Raw genomic sequence first — 14,393 nt, 5'->3', positions numbered from 1 at the left:
CTTATTATTTATTACATATTCTTATAGCTTTAGCATTAAATTTTAAATTTAAAGGGATAGTTCACCCAGAAATAAAAATTCTGTCATCATTTACTCACCATCTTGCCGTTCCAAACCCATAAGACTTTAAAAATATCTTAATTTGTGTTTCAAAGATATATTTTCACACCAGTATATAAACTTGAGACAACACCGGTATTGCCAATATCACCGGATGCTGAACTAATTACAGCTAAATGACAATGGGGATGACGACCGACTACTGTGAAATTAGTCACAATTTTGAGTTCCAATGTAGTTGTGTTGCCCTGTCCTTCAATGACAGCCTCTTTGCAAATCTTAAATATGACTGGTTGAACTTACATTATCAGGGATCTCTCTTTCATTTTGGGATCCTCATCCAGGAACAGAACATATTTGGTAGGGCATTCCCTCATCTAGATACCAGCTGGGCTATTTAGGAATAATATTATCTATCCTCTTTCCTTCCTTCCTTCCTTCCTTCAGTGTCCAGTAGTCATGACAATGTCAAAAATTGTGATTTCCAGACCTCCTTAAGTTACACTGGAAAAGTTGTGTTAGAATTGAAATTATAAACAAATCACTATGCATAAGTCTTTCTGAATTTGGAGTATATGTTATAGGGCCAGCAAAAAATCCACGACTTGACTAAGGGAATTGATTGTTTGTTTGTGTGTGTGTGCGCAGCTGCACGGGGGTCCAAGTGGTTGGAGAGAGAGGAGAGAGCCCGACAGTTTCATGAGAGACAGCTGGAGGAGCGCAGGAAAAGGATGGAGGAGCAGCGGGTGAAGGAGGAGAGGAGACGAGCTGCTGTGGAGGAGAAACGACGGCAGAAACTGGAGGAGGAGAAGGTGAGGACATCGGGAAAAACCCTTCTCTGGAGTTGAATTTATTCAGCTGTTTGTATATATTCACACCCTATACGTTTACTTTTTATTATTTATCTTTATATTTCTCATCAGTCATTATTAAAGCACAATTACATCAGTGGTTCTCAACAGTTTTGACTGCAAGACTCCAAGTTTGACCACCACTATATTTGAAGGCCGTCTTACAGTATCTAAGCCCCTCTGGTACTTCTGTTGTAATAAAAATAAACATAACTTTTTTTTTAATAGCATTTTTATCTTTATTATGCTTTTCCACTTTTTCAACTTCAGTTAGTGTGTAATATTGCTGTTTGAGCATAAAAAAAGATCTGCAAGGTTACAAAGCTCAAAGTCCACTCCAAAGGGAGATATTTTATTTTACAGAATCCACTTTCCAAGAACTATAACGCGTTTTTTCCGGGCTTTATGAAGTCACAATGTTACTCATTTAAATAATCCCCGCCCATAGAATCCGCAAAAAAGGGGACGAGGCCTGGTTGAGCTGCTTCTATGTCTAAGAGATGCTGTTTTTTCAACCCCTTTTCCAAAACTCATTTGTTTGATCTTCTTAAGGCTGAAGACAACTTAGATTTTAAATCAAATTTATTTTAAACACATTCCTGCACATTGCAATGTTTATCTGTCCTGTGAAATCCGAGCTTGAAATCCGTTCTGCACGATCCTCTTGTTCATTAACGTTGTCAGGGTCTGAATCAGGCTCAAATTGGATTGAAATTGCCGCCATCCTTAATATTTACACTAGAGCAGAACTCACAGTTATGCAAGGGTGGGACATTTCCTGAACACACGCTAAGCTGTGCCAATCACAACACACTGGGCCAGCTAACCAATCACAGCACATTTCGTATTTCGGAAGGACAGGCTTTATCTGAATCAGCGTGTTCGAGCCAGACTGGGGAGAGAGGTGCTATAATGTAAAATATAAAATATATGTAAAAATATGTGAAAAATAATGTGTTTTTTGAACAATCAAGCATGAAAGCATATTCTAGTACCCCTCAAAAACAAAATCAAGACTTTTACAAAATAAAAAAGGATGCGTTTATCCAATAAAATGCTCTCTGGAAAGAAAATGTCCTTGTGTGTTTCAGGCACGGTATGAGGCTGTTATCAGGAGGACCATGGAGAGAGGTCAGAGAGACCAGAGAGCCAGGCCGAAGTCGAACCGCTGGAGCTGGGGTGGAACGATCTCCGCTAGCACGTCACACAACAGCGGTAAACACACATGTGCACAGAATTATTCAGGGTGTGTAGAAAACCTACGGGTACTATGATTAATTGTGGTTCCCTGATACAAGCTCACTTTAGCCTGGTTTTCAGGATTTGAAGTCCTAATATTAGTGCCTTTTATAGTGTTTAAATATAAATGGAATAGGTTTATGTATGCAGAACAACACATTTATTTTATTCTCTGCTCACATTTGCTGACTCAGAGCCATGAGCTCACTGCACACCCCCTTTGTTTCCTTTATTTTCTGCACCATCAATATCTCTCTCACTCTCTCTGTGTATGGTTCTGCATTTCTCTTCTTCCCTCTCTCTCTCTCTCTCTCTCTCTCTCTCTCTCTCTCTCTCTCTCTCTCTCTCTCTCTCTCTCTCTCTCTCTCTCTCTCAGGTTTTGATGATTCTGCTCTCTTTCCATTGGATCTAGCTGGGCTGGAGCACTATCATGGTGTTTTCAGCTTAACTCGTCAGCAGCAGTTTCGCTCTCAATGTGAATATAACCGGCAGTGTAGAGCAGCCGACTAGCACCATTAGCTAGAACTTGTAGCATAACCTATAAATGATTAGTTTCCTTTCCCGTAAGCAGTTAGCATGGAGCCAGAAACATAAACAAACTGGTTAACAGTAGTATGTTAGATGACTCATAGCCATTTTTGTAGTTTCTGTTTTAAAGGGGACATGTATCTCTTTGTTGATTGTCACATTTTTTGCTTATAGTCCACTTTTTTGCACCAACAGCTTTTTTTGCTTTTACACCTCTAAGATTTTGTGTACAAAACAAACTTTAGATCACTTTTTATTTTTTTTATTGTGAGGAACATTTCAGGTGTGTCCAAACTTTTGACTAGTTCAGTACATCAAAAGTAGTTTTAACTCTTTGAGCAAGAAACATCCTATTTTCCATGATATGACCCCTTTAAAATCAGGTAATATCTATATAGGTGATATTAGATCACAGATGTCCTGTTAGTTTTAAAGTCGTCAATGTGTCTGTCCATTTTGGGACACATATGGAAGGCAGGTTGTGATAAAGTGCCGTCATCCTCAGTAGTCTTTAGTACACGTAGCTAAGCACTTTTCCTCAGATCTAGCCTAACTTTTAAAAATTAGCATCCATTAGCTGCTTCAAGCATACACACAGTAGAAAAGTAAAGCCTCTTATGCCCTCTTCCCCATTTTCTATCTTTCTTTAGTCTTTTCTTCAGTGCATTTTTCTGTATTACACCTTTAAGTTGTATTAAGTTTTGCATCTCATGTTGTATTTGTGTGTGTGTGTGTTTGTAGATGCTGACAGAAGGTCAGTCTCCACTATGAATCTGTCCAAACACACAGATCCAGTCATTTCCAAACGCCTGTCATCTTCCTCGGCCACCTTGCTGAATTCCCCAGATAGAGGTAAAAAAATCTTTACACAATCTCATAGCCAAACAAGTCCCTTTTTAGATGAATAATTTACCAAGGATCCCCTTTTTGAATTGACCCATAATTTATATTTTTGTGTGTGTGTGTGTGTTTTTGTGTGATTTTGCTGTACCGTCCAAGCCTTACAGAAGCGGACATCTCTCTCGTCATCTTGCTTGATTAAAAAAACGCTATCTAAATCCCAAATATCCAGAGAGAAGATCCCTCAGGACAAACCAGCAGGTGGATTTTAGAAATCCAGAAGTCTTTTTTGCTCTTTTACTGGGTTCAAACCTGTGCTACCCAGGGCTTCAGACTAAATGAAGTAACAAGCATGAATGAACAGTTAAAAATAGAATATCATTAGCGACAAATTACAGAACCTTTGTTTTGATATGTGACTTCAATTAAACATAAGTTTATTCTGTTTCAATCTAGGCACCACCATAGAGTGCAATAGTGGCCACATTTTCAGTGGCATTGGTTCTGGAGTATTTTTATTTATTCTTTTTATTGATTTTAATAATACTTAATGAAAGTGTTATAAGCCATGAATCAAACCAACCAGCTATGAGGCGAATCATAACATTACAAACTTTAATTTGTAGCAAAAAAGTATTTGATATTCGGACAAAACGACTTAACAGCTTTAATGAGGGAAAGAATTTTAATCCCATGAAGCATTGCAAATGAAATGAGTAATTGCAAAAAGTAATGATGTGATCTAAAAAATATTCAAAGTTGTTGATTATACCTAAAGAAACAATATAATTTAAGTGTATTGAAAAATATGTATGTGTATGCTTTTAACAAAAGCAATGCATATACCATTGATTAATAACCTCTGAACTCACAATAAGTCTGTCTTTAAATGTTTAAGTTATCGTTCAAATAAAAATCTATTTCCATATGGAGAAAATGTTCGAGTTTATACTCAACATGTTGCACTTTATTGCATGCACACAATGTAAACATGACCAAGTGCTTCTAAACTAAATAATAGCAAATCTATAATCATGCAGTTCTGTAATTTGTCGTGTTTAGTCTTGAGCCCTGAGTCATGCAGTCTCTTCCAGCATTATTGCATGTTGAAGTTTGTGTAAGTTTTAAAGGGGTTATACATTAGCGAATAATCGTTAAGCTATAAAAATAGTGGGGAAGGGTTGTACTGTGTGTGCATTGCTGCATGCTTTATTTCAGGGCTTCACTGGCATTTGACTGTATATTGTTTTTGATATTTGGTTCTTGCTTGTTTTTTCCCTACAGCAATTGACCACCTTTTTTTAAAGACAACATGAAAACAAAACAGAATTATTAACTTTTTTTCCTTTTTTTTTTCTGTTGTTGTGCACAATTAATCAGTGCATGTTATTTTAAAGAAACCAATTGTTTTCAGGAATTTAATGTAGTAACTGACTCCTGACTCCATTAGACTCCTGTTTAATGTAGTTACTGAGTTTTGCTGCTCGACTGGCCATGTGCGGTGGTCAAAATAATATTCATTTCATAGCTGACTTTTCATAATCCAGTCAAATCATGATGGATAAAATCAAGTCCCACCCTGAAATATTATTTCATTTAGACATTAAATGGGGTGTTATTGCAGTTTCATGTTGTCTTTCCACTGGTGGTTATGTTTTTCCTTGATTGGTTGGTCTCACTTAACTCAAAACATTTTTAAACATGCATGATTCACTGTCACCAGCAGATGATGCAAATGGGTAACCTATTCTGGGCATATGAAGTTATGAATGCATGTGATGGGATTCATGTGTGTCAAGTGCTTTACTTTTGGATGTTTTAACCTGCTTTTTCAGGACTTTTGTTGAGAAAGTGCATGTGTGTGTTGTCCAGGTATGCGTCGCATGCCTCTTACCCCATGGGAGAATACAATGATCACTCGACTACAGACACCAACACACTCCTACCTGGCCAGGAGTCGCAGCGCCATGTCTTTGTCTGGAGAAGCAGGTAGAACACAAACACTTGCACAACATGAAACAATCTAATACACTTTTTTTAATGTTAATTTTGGTCACAGATAGGGTGGGAAATTAACTTTTTTGCCTATCAGCTGGTGAATGGCCAATTTAACCAGCAACCTTTTCAAATTTTTATTAAATTCAAAGATATAAAATAACATGCAACAAACCTGAAATTGAGTTGTGCATGTGTTGCTTTAAATTCTTGTTAAATGTTAAGCTAAGAGACATCTTACTGGTTTCCTGCCACATTGGTCGGTACATAAGCAAAATGACCTCACACTGCACAATAAGTGCCTGCATTTGTCTGGTGGCAAGTGTTAATTTTACACCCTAGCTCGTGAAGCGTTCTGTAAGACCTGACCAGTGTTGAGGTACAATTGTTTCTTATTTAACCATGTTTTTCAGAAGCATAACAGTAACTCAGATGTTTTAAAAATAGTATAGCTTTTCAAGCCATCTTCTGACAAGTTTTGATGAGGTGTGACTAAAAAAGAGAAAAAATATTATAAAATACGTTGCTTTTTTGTCATACAAAAGCTATACTTAAAAAAAAAACAAAAAAACATCTGAGTTACTGTTATGCTTCTAAAAAAACATATATAGCTTCAGTGTTATAAACGAAACTTTTTGATAGTAACTTGTAGAATAGCTAGAAAGTATGAGAAGCTCATAGCTTGACAAGATGCATTTTCAAAGTAGCTTTTACTTATACAATAGCTGAACTTCAAGATGTTCAGTATGAAAACACATTTACAAAGAAAGAGAGCAGAGAAAGAGTATTGGAGAACTGTGAGCTGTTTCTGGCAAGGCCCCTGTCTTAAAACAAAACACCTCTTTTAGACAGACTTCTCTCTGCAACAGCTTTGCCCAGTTACTGCCCTCTGCATCTAAAACTGGTGTGTGTGTGTGTGTGTGTGTGTGTGCGTGCACAAATACAGCTGATGCTAATCTCTTGTGTGTATTTATATGTTCTGTCTTTCTTGCTAATTGTTTGGGTTTTTTCTTCTTCTTCTGTTTGGGGATTCTGTTATCAACTGATTAAATTAAAGGCTTCTAAAATGGGCAACTGCATCATCATTTGACTATGAGGAATTTAATTGTCTGCGTTCAGAATGAAATACTACCCTACTGCATGCTGTGCCATACTTTTCACTGCCTGCTGTTTTATAATAGTGTGTGAAACACTTCACAGTGCAAAAAGAAAAAGTATGCTACGTTGTTGTCAACCTAATAATTTGTGAGACGTCCATTTTTTGTTTAGAAATTAACAATGTTTGCAGTTTTATTCCAATTTAAGTTCACATTTAGACAAATGCAATGCTTTGCATACAGTAAATGTACAAATTAAACAGTATACATAATGCATACTGCAAAAATGTTATGGTAGTATGCCATTACGAACATGCTCTCAGATTGTCCTCCATCAGTGATGATCAGCATTGCCTTATTTCTGTCTAGACTCTAGAGCTTTGTAGATACTAATACACACTTTCTTCTTCTTCCCTTTCCACTTTTCCACCACTCATTCATCCCTTTTTTAACCTTTTTTCTTTTGCGCACCCTACTTGCTGTCACTCCTCTTGTCCATAATGGATCAATTAAATTTTTTCATAATACACCCTGGTTGGTTAAACTTGATCGTGGTACAGTGACCCCCGTTTGTCCTCGCTCAGCCTCCTGTCACCCAATGAGCTCCATGTCCTTCAAGTCCATCCAGTCACGCAGCGCCGAGCGACCAATCAAAGCAGGCCTTAATTTTGAGAGACCAATCAGAGCAGGGTTCATCCCTTCGGACGGCAGCTCTCGCAGAAAGACCACCCAGAATATCCTGGTATGGTATTGGTGTAAATATGTACTTAAGAGTCTGTGTAGGGCAACTGCAATGTGTTGATCTTTGTATAATGTGTTATGGAAGTACTGTGTATAGATACGTGCCTCTGTGTATAGATTGACAGGAAGGATAAGGACTATGTGAGGAAGTCATGGAGTAACCTGTCATATCCCACTCCCAGTCTGAGCCTGTTCACACCCAAGAGATCTCCCTCTCCTGTCAGTGATCGCAGCAGGGTCACCAATCCATCCCCCAACAGGTATAAGCACCATTTATAAGATGTGGAATAAGAGTATATTCAGTATGTCATTCTGTCTGAAGATGCATCTAATTTTCACAACCAAGAGGGGTTTCTATACTGAAAATTTGTGTTTTGTTGGGTAAACAGTCAACCAGGGTTAGTAAATTAAAAACTAAAATAATTACAAAACTTCATAATCATCCTATGTTAAAACCAATTTCTGATTTCTATAATTACTTGTATTACATATATATATGTGTATGTATGTATGTATGTATATACAGTACACACACACACACACACACACACACACACACACACACACACACACACACACACACACATATATATATATATAAATATAAATATAAATATATATATGAAGAGTTCAGATGCAAAAGCCTCTAAATGCCATCTGAAATTTTCTTCTAGAATGATCATTTTTATCAAGCTCGTATATTTAAGTTCAGTAATTTTACTTAAATGACAATTAATAGGTCATTTGCATTGACATTTAAGTGAAATTATTGAACTACAATATACAAGCTTGATAAAAATGATCATTCTAGAAGAAAATTTCAGATGGCACTTAGAGGCTTTTGCATCTGAACTCTTCATATATATTTATATATATATATACACACACATACATGCATACATACATACATACACACACATATACTTATACATATACATATATACACACACACACACACACACACACACACATTTGCTGCGAGTTTTGCTGGACAGAATGAAAAGGACCAAAACTTTTCCCTCACTGATTAAATAAATTATTATTTTTTTGTCTGTTCCTCAGGGGCTCCACTGCTAAACCCTCTCAGAAGACGTTTAACCCCAAAAAGTCCAGGTCTCCTCCTCCCCCAGCATCAATTCCACTGTCTCCTAGTAACCCCTCCTTATTGCCAGGCAATCTCAGGCCCAACAGAGTGACATCAGAGAGCCCGAGAGTTACCCCAGAACGAGAGGGTGGCAAAAAAGAGGATGTTGAACCTCCTAAAATTGAACCAGAGGCTCCTGCAACTAAACCAGAGCCTTCTGCTGGTCTGTAATACTGCACAACCATACATGAACCATCAAGTTCGATTGAACTAGCATCATATATTATATTCCTGTGGCTCTTTCTTTTTGTAGAAGGTTCTGGAAGTTCTCCAACAGCACGGCCCTCTGCAGGCACAACAGATCCCGAGGAGGCATCTCGTCTGCTGGCTGAGAAACGACGGCAGGCCAGAGAACAGAGAGAAAGAGAAGAGGAGGAGAAGAGACAGCAGGAAGAGGCTGAAAGGTGCGTGTGAGAGATTTTCATGAGCACTGTTATTATATCCACTGTTGGGGAAGCTACTCTAAAACTAGTTGCAATAACAGCCCCGCATTTTTACAAATATTTCTGCTGATTTGCACCCAAAAAAAAAGCCTGATCGTATTACCTAATTTTATGATGCTCAGTTAAAAAATAAAAAACATCAATAAAAACTTACCATCATGAACACACACACACACACACGATATGATACGTATGTATCAGTTTTAATTCACCCACAGATATAGCAGGAAACATCTGGGTCAGGAAATCAGGATTAGGCATAAAATAATGTCATACATGAGAAAATTAGATAGTTGTAACCTGGCTCAGAGGAAGAGAGGAATCGTGTATCTGTGGCAGTTTTCTTCTTCACCTTACAAATGGATGTTGAAATAAAAAATGCTATGAAATGCACATCATATTTTGTGGGCAACTGTGATGTGCTTGAGCAAAACTTTAGTAATAATTAATTCAGCAAATATGTTGCAGGGTTGTGTAATCTACAGTGTTGTCTAAATGTACACTGAACACAACCAAAGCACTTTACATTCGTTTATTTTGAAAGAATCTTTTGAATGATCATGTGCCTGTGTGCGTGCAGGCGCAGCAGGGAGGAGATGGCTCGGAGAAAGGCAGAGGAGCGAGCCAAGAGAGAGGAGGAGGCGCAGCGGCAGGCAGAAGAGAAGAAGAGACGAGAGGAGGAGGAGGAGAAGCGATTAGAGGAGGAGAGGGCTCAGAGGGAGAGAGAGGAAGCTGAACGCCTGCAGAGACAGGTACACAAACATATACACACAACAATCTCATTCATTAATCACACCAAACCGATAAATAAATGCACAACACTCAATATGTGCTTTATTAAGATAACGTATCAACATTAGGGCTGTAAATAGATAATTCAACATTGATTGATTTTGGCGGAATTTATTTATTTATATACACTACTGTTCAAAAGTTGGAGGCCAATAAGATTTCTTTTTTTTAAAGATGCATTAAATTGACCAGAAGTAACAGTAAATGCATTTATGTTTCAAATTAATGCTTTTTTTTTTTTGCTTTAAATATAAAAACCACATTAATGCACTAATTTTTCAAAGAATCTTGAATAAAAATGTGCAACAAAAAAATATTAAGCAGCACAGCTGTTTTTAATTTTGATAATGGCCAGAAATATTTCTTGAGCATCAAATCATCATATTAGAATGATTTCTGAAGGATCATGTGACACTGAAGACTGGAGTAATGATGCTAAATCACTTTAATCACAGGATTAAATTACATTTTACAATATATTCACATAGAAAAGAGTTATTTACATTTATTTCATAATTTTGCTGTTGTTTTTGATCAAATCAATGCAGCTGTTCTGATCGTAAGAGACTTTCAAAAGCATTTAAGAAACTTGCCGACCACAAACATTTGAAAAGTAGTGTATATATGTATATAATTTGCCTCTAATATTTTTTTATTATATAAAATACATATATAATAGGCTACATATGTATTATTTGAATGCATATGAATATAGTCCAATTAAATGTGTACAAACAATATATTAGCACTTTCTAAAGCCACTTTTTTTGTAATATGTGAACTAACCAACATTTTTCACTTAATTAATCTCAAAAACATGTTAAGTTTGACAGCCCTAAAGTTAATGCATGCTGAATAATGCATATACTGTACGTAAAACTTCAAATGCCGGTGTGTTTTGTGTGGCCCTGTATGTTCAGAAAGAAGAAGAAGAGGCTCGGCAGAGAGAAGAGGCAGAGCGTTTGCGTCTGGAGAGAGAGAAACACTTCCAGAAAGAGGAGGCTGAGAGAATGGAGAGGAAGAAGGTGAACAAGTTCATTTTATTGAGTGATTTTAAAGGTAATTACAGGATTTTACAGTTACCTGATTGTGTTCTTGTCTGTCACAGCGCCTTGAGGAAATTATGAAACGCACACGCCGATCTGATCAGGTAAAGATGTAAAGCAATTGCTTCTGCTTTTTCGGCATTGTTGTCTTTCATTCAAAGTGCTGACTTTTTCTCTAACACACTTTCTGTTTTACACATCTTGTGTTTTGAAGAAAGCCACCCCACAGAGAAATGGCGATGTCAGCCAGCAGAGCGGACAGGATTCAGGTGAACTGTGATTTTTACATGTACATGTGCACCATAGTGTGTCCTCCCTGACCTTACCTTTTCCTCTTAATCTGACATCATTAATGTCCCTCTCTCTTGTCTGTCTCAGTGATTTCAATATCCAGCAGTCCCTCAGTGAGTGTGTCGACCCCTCAGGCTCCGGAGACCTCTGAGACCGGACGCGGTGACAGTAACGGACTCTCTGACCCCAGCTTCATCACACCCATACTGCCCACATCAGGTCACAGGTGAGATTTCTTTCACAATTATTCATAATAACAAATGTGAAAAGCCGAGGCCTGGTAGTTAATGTGATTTGAAACATATTCAGTTTGATTCCAACTTGCATAATTTCCCATTCTGTCCAAAAATGTAATAAACAAAATCTATCTATCTATCTATCTATCTATCTATCTATCTATCTATCTATCTATCTATCTATCTATCTATCTATCTATCTATCTATCTATCATTGTTTTTGTTGATCAGTCTATCTATCTATCTATCTATCTATCTATCTATCTATCTATCTATCTATCTATCTATCTATCTATCTATCTATCTATCTATCTATCTATATAAATAAACACCTTCATTTGTCTTTATATTAAGAAAGCAATAGAAAAATCCCACATTGCGATGCTTACTGTACATTAGGTATGTGCTATTCTAGTTTACTATTGAATTGTCCTCATTTCAAAGTCACTTTGGAAAATTGTTTCTAGTTTAATGTAGAAAATGGTCTGACACGAATGTTGATCTGCATCTCTCCTGTCCTCTACTGGTGACAGGAGGAAGTCCAACTTTATTCTTTAATAAGCTTTTGATAATTCATTAACAGACAGTATGAAAACTGTCTGTAATTTATTCATTAAGTAAACACTTTTATCCAAAGCTACTTACAAATGAGAATACAAGCAGAAGCAGTTAATTCAACAATATGCTTAATCAGAGAAACTTGAACTTGATCTATATAAAAAAAAACTGTTTGTAATCTGTGACTTTTTCTTCACTGCAAGCGTGACTGCCCAACTCAGAGAAAACGGTGGTGTCACAGAAGCCTTCGAGGAGGTCATAGAGCTTCCCATGGCGAACAAACTATCCCGTCAAGATGGAGATGGAGAGGAAGTGGAAAATGAGGAAGAGGAGGAGAAGAGGAAGGTTCCCATTTTGGCTTTCAGAGAGAATGGCAGCACGCATAACGTGAGTGGACTGGAGGAGGACCCGGCACAGTAAACACTTCTCTCAGGTCAGTCAGTCTGGACACAACACTTTTTTGTTTTGTTATGGGTGACATACCATGTCCCCTTTACCTCATTTTGATTTTTTTCCCCCCATTATAGATATATGAACATTTATAATTGTGGAAGTGCAACCTGCAACACAGGAAATAGAGTCCGAGGGAGACCCCTCACTGTACTTCCCTTCATCTGACACTTAGACACCTAAAATGGCAAAAACGAAACGTGTCCTTGCAGCTGAGACCGATCTCTTGGCTTCTCCTTCCTGTAATCAGCTCCTGTCTCCCCAAACTGAAGTGGTACGCTCCAGGAACCACATCTTCCGTCATTTGGGGAGTCGTGGTGACTGTGAAGGCACATTTAGTACTTGAAGAAAAGTGTCGTCGCTGTCGTGGAAGCTCCTGTGAAGTGCTAACCATAAGGAATGTGTGATGAGAGAATGATGTTTGTTGTGTTTGGGTAGATTTATGGCGAAACCTCGTAGTTTCGCTCTCGTTATGCCAGCAATTGAGTGGCTCCGCTTAGTTTTATAATTAATGTTCAAATGAAGAGAACTTATTTTCTGCCCTCTTTGTAAAGCTTGAACAGATTTTTGCCTCTTGAATTACGTCTCATTCCACTCCCAACGTACGGCCCTCTGCGCAGTCCGAGCGAAGCAAAGCTTTCATACTTGATCTTTATTTTCTTCCTAATGTGGATGGGTGATTCGAATCTCATGCAACTTATCAGAAACATATCCATGATATATTTAACTTAAAATTAAATGGAAAAAAAAAGCTTCATTTTTTCACATTTTGTTAAAATTAAGCACATCCTCACAATTTCTCATTATAGTAATAATGCAAAACATTTGTAAATTGTGAAGTATTTATATACCATTGCAACTGTTCTACTGCCTTTAATCAATACTGATTTAAAAAAAACAAATTGTATTAGATTTTAGGTTGAAATGTGGCCTGGATGTGTTTTTGTGAGATTCACCCAGCTGATGGTTTGCTTGCCATGTTGTTTTGTTTAGGATTAATCACAGACACACGAAAGCAACTTGTAATATAGAGACTTACGCGTATATGAGAGGTTACGTCTATTTAATCGGTAGAACCCATACAAGCTCATCTTTAAAATCAAGAGATCTTTCGAATGTAATCATAACGTAATAAATAAATCTGAAATGCTGCTACCTATGTCTTTCCTCTGCCTTATCAGATGAAGTGAAGTTTTGAGGATTTGTTTGTAGAGCTGTTGTTAAAGGGCTGATTTGTTTTAGTTTTTTTCTTTTTAAATCCTCTGTTCATCAATAGGCTCGTAACACATGCTGTCGGTACAGCCCTGTAAGTGCTGCTGCATCATGTAGCTGTTTCCATCCCAGCCCTATGAGATATAAATAATCAATATGTCATAGGGCTCATGGAAAACCAAGTATCCTATGTAGGACATATTATGAAGCGATTTCTCTTGTAAACAACAAAAGACTATCTCTGTTTTTGTTGTGATCAGTATCAGTGGATGGTCAGTGGACACCATGCAAAAAAAAAGAAGCAGCAGGGATCAATTAAATATCTTGAAATGAAGAAACTGTAAATCTTGATATGCAAACACTAAAAAAAGTATACATGAATGTTGCACAAAATCTGTTAGCAGAATGGTGGGTGAAGGTTTAAAACAAGCACAACTTGTTTACTGAGACGTCAGGGACAGATTTCTCAGTGAAGACTTATTATTTATAGAGCACTTCTCATAAAGCACCCATGTGCCCTAGACCTAATCAACAGCACTGAGTACCACTTTAAAGAACTGAAGCGTTTTCTCCCTACCAAGTCGATCTATATGCATGTACAAATGATGAAAATCAATAAAACTTTTTATCTGGAAGTGACTTAAGACTGCTTTGTGTTCCTAGTGTTACAAATTAAGTTGTCACAGTAAATTAGGGCTGTGGTTGTATGATTCTGACATTTTGCTGGCCTAGATTAAACTTTTGCATGTGGAACAATGTGATGTTTAGGTCCACCAGTGTTTAATATGGTGCCAGTGTGAATCTGATCTCTCTGAGGTTAAGATAAACATGTAAACATGCCCCCACATTTTCAGTGGCTATCAAATAACA

At 37.3% G+C, this 14,393-nt stretch overlaps 1 protein-coding gene across 2 annotated transcripts in view; it reads left to right on the top strand.

Moving 5' to 3' along the window:
• The window catches only part of map7b (microtubule-associated protein 7b), a 37,785-nt gene extending 23,627 nt beyond the window's left edge, over positions 1-14,158 (top strand). The window contains exons 4-19 of one of the 2 annotated variants that reach the window (XM_082145569.1): positions 709-872; positions 2,003-2,126; positions 3,420-3,530; positions 3,678-3,779; positions 5,391-5,507; positions 7,195-7,352; positions 7,469-7,611; positions 8,414-8,658; positions 8,749-8,899; positions 9,519-9,690; positions 10,651-10,755; positions 10,839-10,880; positions 10,991-11,045; positions 11,155-11,293; positions 12,065-12,294; positions 12,389-14,158. In XM_082145569.1, the coding sequence (XP_082001695.1) occupies positions 709-872; positions 2,003-2,126; positions 3,420-3,530; positions 3,678-3,779; positions 5,391-5,507; positions 7,195-7,352; positions 7,469-7,611; positions 8,414-8,658; positions 8,749-8,899; positions 9,519-9,690; positions 10,651-10,755; positions 10,839-10,880; positions 10,991-11,045; positions 11,155-11,293; positions 12,065-12,281 (2,045 nt within the window). In that variant the 3' untranslated portion in view covers positions 12,282-12,294; positions 12,389-14,158. The remainder of the gene's footprint in view (positions 1-708; positions 873-2,002; positions 2,127-3,419; positions 3,531-3,677; positions 3,780-5,390; positions 5,508-7,194; positions 7,353-7,468; positions 7,612-8,413; positions 8,659-8,748; positions 8,900-9,518; positions 9,691-10,650; positions 10,756-10,838; positions 10,881-10,990; positions 11,046-11,154; positions 11,294-12,064; positions 12,295-12,388) is intronic. The other variant, XM_082145570.1, reaches the window with a different exon arrangement.
• The last annotated feature ends 235 nt before the right edge of the window (positions 14,159-14,393 follow it).

Source organism: Leuciscus leuciscus (assembly GCF_965113295.1).
Source record: "Leuciscus leuciscus genome assembly, chromosome: 18".
NCBI classification, from domain to species: Eukaryota; Metazoa; Chordata; class Actinopteri; order Cypriniformes; family Leuciscidae; genus Leuciscus; species Leuciscus leuciscus.
Note: the sequence above shows the minus strand (reverse complement) of the source record. Positions and strands in the feature narration are given on the sequence as shown.